Genomic DNA, 9,061 nt, shown 5'->3' with positions numbered 1-9,061 from the left:
CTATTAATGATTGAATTCCTTTGGCCCAATCATTCAAGCCAGTCTTTTCCCAAAAGACTGTATTATTTAATAGTATAATCCTCATATCTACATCCCATCCACAAGGATAATGTGAGACACTGTAGCAAATGCTTTGCTAAATTCAAAGTTTACTATGTCTATGGCATCCTCCTTGTCTTCCAATCTAATATTCCCATTAGAAAAAGAAGAAAAAGGAAATGAAATTTAAAAAATGCGAATTAAAATATCTCTAAGGTTTCACCTCACACTTATCAAATTGATAAAGATAACCAAAATAAAAGTCAATGTTGGAGAGATTGTTTGATGAAGCTGTGAAGAGTCTAACTTTTCTTGATAAGTTTGAAATTATGCAAGAAAAGTGATTAAATACTTCAAACTCTTTGAGCTACCAATCCTACTACTAAGCATATATTCCAAGGAACTGAAAGATAGAAGCAAAAAGCCAATATATACCAAAATAATCTTAGTGCTATGTTTTATGATAGCAAAGCATTGTAAACAAAATGAGTGCCCATTAGTTGGAGAATGGCTAAAAAGTTATGTCATGTGAATCGATGTACATCCGTATCACTGTGCAGTAACAAACGAGCAAGAAAAAGAATGCAGATAAACACGTGCAGAGCTGTATGAAGGGGTGCAGACAGAAAGGAGCACCACCAGAAGGTCAATGTATATAGTGATGACAACATTGTAAATTAAAAGGTCACTGAAAGAAAATCAAACTGAGTTATTGCAAAACCTTCAACGATCCTAGGGAGCAAACAATGAAACTCTTTCCTCTCCACTTTTAGAAGAATGTGAGAGCTAAGAGCCAAACATTGTACATCTTACCAATGGTACCACTGTATCAGTTGTTTTTACTTAATTGTTTAAATTTGTTACAAAAGAACATTTCGTTCCGAGGGGTCAGGTAGTGAAAAGAGTGACACTCAGATGTGTTTGTGGTGTATGAACAAAATAATCAGTTTTTAAAAAGGAATGAAATGGGACCAATCTGGCACAATCTGTCTGGATTATTAGGGATCATCATCTCCTTCTCAATTCACCACCACTTTAATAATATGTTCTAGAACTTTCCTGATCAACATCAGGCTCATTGGACTATAATTTAAAGGCTCTTCATCCATAAAAATTGGGACAACATTTGCCTACATTTAGTCTTCAGCATCTTTCCCATTCTCCACAATTTTATACTCACCACTGGCAGCTTGGTGATGAATTCTGCCAGTGCCTTCAGGATCTTAGGGATGCTTTTGTTGTGAGGATCAAATGATATAATACATGTAAGGTACTTTGCAAACTTTAAAGCACTATGTAAGTAAATGTTATGGCTGTTTGTTTGTTTCTCTGGCAGTGCTCTTTCTTGTGGTACGAGAGTTAAAGGGCTGGGCCTGTAGTCAGGAAGATTCAGGTTCAAATGTGGCTTCAGAGGATTCCTAGCAGTGTAATCCTGAGCAAGCCATTTAACCTCTATGTACCTCAGTTTCCTTATCTGTAAAATCAGGATAATAACACCTACCTCCCAGGGTTGTTATGAAGATCAAAGGCAATGTTATTTGTAAAAATCTTAACACAATGCCTGACACGTAATGAGCACTACATAAACATGTTATGTATCATCTTCTCCTACATGTCCACCTGCTGCTCCTTGATCTCTTTTGCTGGATCATCATCCATATACCATTACCTAATTAGAGGCAGCTAGTGCTACAGTGGATAGAGTCAAGAAGACTTAGGTTCAAATCCAACCTCAGACACTTATCAGTTGTCATTTAGCCTCTATCTGCTTCAACAGTCAAATGAAGATCATACCTCCCAAGTACCCCAAGGTTGCTGTGAGGATCAAATGAGATAATGTTTGTAATGGTGCCTGGCACATAGTAGATGTTTAACAAGTGGCTGCTCCCCTTTCCTTCCCCCTAACTCCAGACAGCTCCTTCTTTTCCTCCTTATTCATTGTATTTCTCTTTAAATCTTCAGAATTAATTTTTAAGAGCTTCCCATGTCTCCTAGTATGACCTTCCCTGTATTCTACCCTATAACCCTTGGGAATCTACTCTCTTGAAATGCAGGGTGCGTGTCAGTCTTTGCCCAGCTTTTCACTCTTCTCTCACAAAATTGAACACAGAATGGACATTTCCCCAGAAGGTTCCCAACTTCTCTGCTTCAGCCTCTAGTTCTTCCTGGTTGGTAAGAATCAGATCCAGGCTAGCCATTCTCTTTGTTATTTCCTCTACCTTTTGAAAGATGAGATGACTACTAGAGCAAATCCGGGAACATGTAGCTACTCTACTTTTTTATATAAAGAGAGCTCTAGTAAATATCAAGATATTGAAATTTCCTATCACTAATATAGCCTTACTATGCACCAAGCTTTTGATCACTTTCCCAAACTTCTCATATTTCCTATTTCCAGCTAGTCCAGGAATTCTTAACCTCTTATGTGTCCTATATCCCTTGGGCAGTCTTTGGTGGAGTCTTTGCACCCTTTCCCAGAAAAAAAAACACTTTTAGATAAGTGAATGAGGGCTAGATTTTGGTTAGAATGTCAAGATGTCATTTTTCCTTATCCACATTCACAGACAACCTGATACCCACCCACGATCCAGAGACCCCCGGCTACCATTGTTCTGGTAGCACTTGTGGTCAACCAGCCAGGACAAGTGCTATAGCAAAGTTCTGGTGGTCATCCTGAACTCCAGTGGTGCCTCTCTTCTTCACATTATGAAGGTTTCGATGGGTATATCCGATTTTGTTTCTCTTGTCTTAACAACATCCTTCTTCCATTCCAATTTTTCTCCTTGATTCCTTCTGGTCTTTCTCCTAGAGTCCTCCTTCTCTTTCTGCTCAAGTCCTCATCCTTCACTTACTAACCCTTCTCTTCCAGAAGAGACAAGCGGGAGAGATATTAAGAAGATGATATCAAATGAATACTTCATCGCTAGAAGTGTAATTTTCTTATTCTAGGTGAGCATTTTGCAAGTTTGCAGATGGTAGGTCAGAATCATCTTGTGCCAGGCTAATTACTCTTATGCACACTGAAGTTGACCCTTATCTATATTGTGTTTCCTAGAAAAGCAGTGTGATATACTAGAAAGAGTCCTGGACTCTGGGTGGAATCCAGATTCTGTCACTTTCTGGTTGTGAGATTATGACGCTGATACACATGAACCTCTCCTCTTCTGTCAAATGGGGATAATGATGTTCCCTTCCTCCTTCCTAGATATAGTGAGGCCCGTTTATCATTAGAGCTGGAAGGGACCATGAAGTTTACACTTTTTATTTCATTGATGAAGAAATTGAGGCTAGAGAGGAACCATGGCCACACAATTAGCCATTCTGATGGCTGGCATTTCAAATCCAGGTCTCCTGGTCCCAAATCTAAGACTGTATCCAACATATTTGGTGCTTTGTAAATACAAGGCATGAAAGAAATGTCACTATTACTAATGCACCATGAATTAAATTATTTGTGGATACCAAGTCAATCTCAGAGCCAGGAACACTTGGGCTCAGGTCTTGCTTCTGACCTACCGACTGTATGACTCTGGGCAAGTCACTTAATCTCCGATGGCTCCAGCCAATTCTCTGAACTTAAGCTGTAGAGCAGTTATTGGTCTGCCTTGGAAGCGGGAGTTTCACTGGAGAACTGTATGGGAGAACTCATTGGAATTTCCTATTTCAATGAAATCAAAAGTTCCAAGTGAAAAAAAATTTTGTGAAATTATGAAAAGTACTACATGACATGATCTCCACTCTTAAAAGCATCACTGAATTATTTGTCACGTCAAATAAAGTTAATAACCCAGTTGTCTGACTGGTTGGACTTAACAATTAAGTGGCAGGAGGTCTCCCACCCAGGGTGTGCCAACAGCTTGTGAATAGTGACTCTGTAAGATTGCAATGTATAGGTGGAGAATACCTCTGTGGGCATATAAAAGTGATCCCACTCTTGGGGATGAATACACTACTCTCCGTGGAGAAGTCCCTTGCCAGTGATTCCAACTCTCCCACTTTGACCATGAAGATCAGCGGGGGCTTTCTCTTGCTGTTTGCCCTGGCTCATGTCTGCCTAGCATCCCGTGAGTAAAATAGAATTCCTTCTTTACAAGTGTCCTAACTCTGGGATTTCCCCCAACTAGTCTCAACTGGATGAGTTTTCCTGACAGGGACAGAAAGGAGTCCTCACCTGAAAATTAGGAGACCTAGCTTCAGGGCCTTGTAACTTCCTTTAGTTGAAGTAGTCTCCCAGGCTGTAAAATGAGCATAATGATGCTTGTCCTGCCTCCCGCGCCATGATGCTTTGAGGATCAGATTAAGTAATGTATGAGAAGTGATAATAAAAGCTTACATAGATGCCATTTATTATTGTTATTCCTAAAGTTAACTGGCTATATTGATTTAGAGATACAATGTGACACTGTGGAGAAAATCCTTGCCTACAAGGAACTCTGCCATTGATTTGCTCAGTGACCTTGAACAAGTTAAACCACTTCTCTGAGCCCTAGTTTTTACATCTGTAGATAGAGTTTGTTCTGAGGTTCCCTCCAGCTCTGACATTTTATGATATGAAAGTACCAGCTCATCTATTAAATGAGGTTAGGTTAAATAAACTATAAGATTCTCTCTAGGTCAAAAGCTGGGTCTTTATTTCTAGCTAGGTAGCTAGCTGGTGCAGTGAATAGCTGTCTGGGCCTGGATTAAAGAAGACCTGAGTTCAAATCTGGCATCAGACTCACAAAAGACAATGTGACCTGGGCAAGTCATTTAAACTCTGTTTGCCTCAGTTTCCTCAACTGTAAAATGAGGATAATAACAGAAGAGTACTTACATCACAGGGTTATTTTGAGGATCAAATGAGATAATTGTAAAGTGCTTAGCATAGTGCCTGACATATAATAGGTAACATATAATTGTTTATTCTCTTCTCCTCTTCCCCTTAAAGTTTACGAAGTGCTTGCCTAAAATGCTTATGGGGTAAATAGTGCAAGTAGTTCCATTTTGCAGATAGTAAATAGAGCCTTAGAGATCAAGTTCTCAACTGTCCTACCCAGCTGCCTAGAGGCAGACAGGTAGTGCACTAGGCAGAGCCCTGGGCTGGGAGTCAATAAAACCTCAGACACTGCCTCTGACCAAGTCTGCCTCAGTTTCTTCAATTATAAAATTGGGAAAATAATAGCACCTAACCCCCAGGGATTCTGTAAGGAATAAATGGGTTAATATTTGCAAAGTGTTTAGTACAATGTCTAGTATGTAATATACACTCAATAAATGCTTGTTTCTTTCCATCCTTCCAGTGTCACAGAGCTAGTAAGTGTGAAAACTCAGCCCCTAGCCCAGTTCTCTTTATTCCAAGTCAAGTGCTCTTCCCATGACATTTATGTGGATGGATAACAGAGAAAAGAAAAAGCTTGCTGACTGACCTGGGCTGAACAAGAGTGGCCCAGGCCACCAGACTTGCCCTAAATTGTAAACCAACAATGATAATTCAGAAGTTAAAAATTTGCACAGCCTAAACCCAGCTTTGGTCACTTAGTTGAAGGAGGACGGCAGTGATCACTCAAGTGAACTTCTGTCTCTATTTCTGTTTCAGGAGTTCCTGGTCAGAATTTAGGGAAGGTAAGCAGATTGTTTTCATTTCCTTCTTATTTTTCGTTACATTACATTACATCCATTCATTGGGGAAAAAATTAATGAACGTAGAATCCTGTGCTATACTGTAGGGATGAAGAAGGTCCTTCAAAGAGGAGTGGCCTCATTACAGTGGACTTGGGTTTGAGTGCTAAGTCCAACATTAGCTGTGTGACTTGTCATTGTCTGAGACTCGATTTTCTCATCTATAAAATGAGAACGATAACACTTTCACTAACAATCTCACAAAGCTGTTGTATAGAAAGTTCTCTGTAAAGTATAATATGAGTTATTATTACATGCAGTGATTTCTCATGGAAAAGCACTACCCTTGAGACTAGAACATCTATGCTCAAATTTATTTCTAGTACTTGTAAGTTATGTGACTGAGAGCAAGTAGCTTTCCCCTTTTGGAAAGTTTAGTTTCCTTATCTGTAAAATGTCAAGACTGGATTTGATTACAAAGGTCACTTCTAGGTGTGTGGATAGGAGAGACGAAAAGTAGAGCTTGAACTGGGGAAGTAACTTCCCTGCCTCACCATCCTTGTAGAAAATTCCTTGAAGAGTGAAACGCCCTCCTCCTAATTACATAAATGACCCTTGGTAATGTTAGGAAATCTTATGGACAGATAGAAGAGGATATTCTAGAATACACCAGTTTTGCCAACTTCACCTTCTCCTGCGAGGTGTTATTAAAGGCAGGAGCTGGAGGCTCAGCTTCTGCTACACAGAGATGTTATCCTGGTCTCTGGTCAGCCTCTCCTCCTAAAATGGAAGGGTGAAATGGATTCATAGAATATCAAAGGACATAGGAAGACCAACCTGGAAGGGGTATTAAAACACAGAACTTCAGACTTGTCATGAGCCTGAGAAACAAAATATGAAATGTCTAAGCTGGAATGGCCCTTACAACTAAGAATGTTATTTATTCAAGCTGGAATGGATCTTGGAAGATAAGAGGTGAGAGGGACTTAAAAAGTAAGACAGAATAATAGCATTGGAAGGGATCTCAGCAGTTTCCTAATCCAAACCATTCCTTTTATAGCTGAAAAAACTGAAACTTAGAGAATGATATAATTTAACTGAGAGCTTCCAGTAAGTTGATGTCAGAGTCAAGATTTGAAAACAGGTCTCTAGATTTTAGGCCAGGATTCTTTTCCCTGAAGCACAGTGACTTGCCTGTCTTATGAGCTTATAAGGTCAAGAGTTTCAAGTGTTTCTCTCTCTCTCTCTCTCTCTCTCTCTCTCTCTCTCTCTCTCTCTCTCTCTCCCTCACTCTTTCCCTTCCTCCCTCCCTCCTCTACCTCCTTTCTAGGAGAACTGCAGCATTTATAAGAAGTTCCCAGTGTCGGCTATTCCCTGCCCTGTTACATATTTCCCTGTGTGTGGTTCTGACTACGTGACTTATGGCAATGGATGTCATCTGTGCATAGAGAACTTGTGAGTATGGAAAGAGGCTGAAGGAATGTCAGGGCAATGGTCGTTGCTTCATAGATACATAGCATTTCCTTTTCTGGTTGAATTACCAGATTAGCCTGTCATGGAAATGAGGTAGACATATATACATTATATAAATTCTTTCATGAAAGATTTGTAGATAAGTTAGAGACCTGTAGGCTGCATGAGAATACAACTTGGTAGATTCAGAACTACCTGAATTAACAGCTTCAAGAGTGATGGATAGATATCCACACAAAGATCTCTAATGAAGGGCCTTCTAGCTCTCTCTTTTATCCTGTACCATTCAACTTATTGATCAGTAATTTAGCTAAAAGCAAAAATTTTTGCCTACAAAAATTTGCAGGTGGCATAGAGCTTAAAAGAATGGCTAACACATTAAACAAAATTCAGACTCAAGAGATCTCCAGAAAGGATTAAATCTAATATGATGCTATTTAATAAAGATAAATATACAGTCCTGCCCTTAGGCTCAAGAAATCACCTGCACAAATATAAGATAAGGAAGGCATGAATGGCTGTTAAGTAGTTTGTGTAGAAAAAACCCGGGAATCTTATGGACTATAAGCTCAACATGATTTAACAATAGGACACAACAGAAAAGAAGACAGAAACAAAATAGTTGCCCTTCTATGTAGAAGAAAAATTACTTTTTTTGCTTAGTTCCAGGGGGCCATATGCATATGTGTGTATGTGTATATGTATATGTATGCATATATGTGTGTATGTATGTATATGTACATATACACATATACATACATATGCACATATATACACACATATTTATACTCCTATACTCATTACTTCTAGTTCTGCCCTCTGAAACCAAGAGGAAAAAAATATATAGATATAGATATAGATACAGATATAGATATAGATAGATATATGTGTGTGTACATGTATATATATATATATATATATATATATATGTAAAAAGACACATACACACCCACACTAGCAATAGAGCTGTTTTAAAGTTGAATGGCATCTTGGGGGATAGCACTTTCCTCCTCAGTGGAAGTATTCAAGCAAAAAATGGGTGACCACTTCCCAAAGATTCCCGATCAGGTATAGGTTGGTCTAGATACTTTCTGAGGTCCCTTTCTGACTCTTATGTCATGATTCTATGAGTAGTCCTGATCTGGAAGTTGAAAGACCTGGTTTCTAGTTCTAGCCTTGCCACTGTGTAACCTTATATAGTTCCCTTAGCATATCTGGGACTTAGTTTCTCTCTAAGGTCGTTTGGACTAATGGGCTATATACTAAGGTGGCCACTACTCCTGACATTGTGTGAATCTGTAACTCATAACATTTGTTACTCTATATATGTCCTTAGGAAAACAAATGGAAAAGTGACTTACCTTCATGATGGACATTGCTAACTCCCCCATGAACCAGAGAATAGAAAAATGCTAACTTCATCATCTTCATCACCATCTGAACCACTTTGGTTCCCTGATGTTTCCTGTATGTGTGTGTGGGGGCTGACTAATGTTCCAATCTAGTTGCTATTCTCTGGGAGTACCTGTGGTATCCCTCCTGACCTTCCATATCTGTAAAACACAACACATTTAGTTTTCCTTTTCAATAAAAATAATATTACTGAAAGTTCGAATTCAGTTGTGAAATCAGGTTCTCAGGGTTAACATAAATATATTCAGTCTGCCATCACATGATAAGCTGTGTTTCTCAGTGGACTTGGAACCAGAAAACATGAATTTTAGTCCTGAATCTTCTAGTTGCTAACAAGATGAATATTTTACCTCTGCCTATCTGGGCCTCAGTTTCTTTATCTGTAGAATGGGAATGGGAATGGGAAAATATATATATATATATATAATCTATCTCCTAGGGGGTGTTAGGAAGAAATTATTTTATAAACAATAGTGTGTTATAGAAAGGTGAACAATCACTATGTAGGCAGGAGAAATTAAAAGAAAAGAATTAGCAT

At 38.8% G+C, this 9,061-nt stretch overlaps 1 protein-coding gene across 1 annotated transcript; it reads left to right on the top strand.

Annotated features, from left to right (window-relative positions):
• Window positions 1-4,003: 4,003 nt before the first annotated feature.
• Window positions 4,004-8,589, top strand: SPINK7 (serine peptidase inhibitor Kazal type 7). The gene is made up of 4 exons (XM_020969112.2): window positions 4,004-4,103; window positions 5,615-5,640; window positions 6,968-7,092; window positions 8,447-8,589. Exons 1-4 carry the CDS (start codon window positions 4,043-4,045, stop codon window positions 8,490-8,492), a joined length of 258 nt encoding a protein of 85 aa, XP_020824771.1. The 5' UTR covers window positions 4,004-4,042; the 3' UTR covers window positions 8,493-8,589.
• Window positions 8,590-9,061: the final 472 nt, after the last annotated feature.

The sequence above is a fragment of the Phascolarctos cinereus genome, unplaced genomic scaffold (genome assembly GCF_003287225.1).
Source record: "Phascolarctos cinereus isolate Bilbo 61053 unplaced genomic scaffold, phaCin_HiC Scaffold_2;HRSCAF=192, whole genome shotgun sequence".
Taxonomy (NCBI): Eukaryota; Metazoa; Chordata; class Mammalia; order Diprotodontia; family Phascolarctidae; genus Phascolarctos; species Phascolarctos cinereus.
Note: the sequence above shows the minus strand (reverse complement) of the source record. Positions and strands in the feature narration are given on the sequence as shown.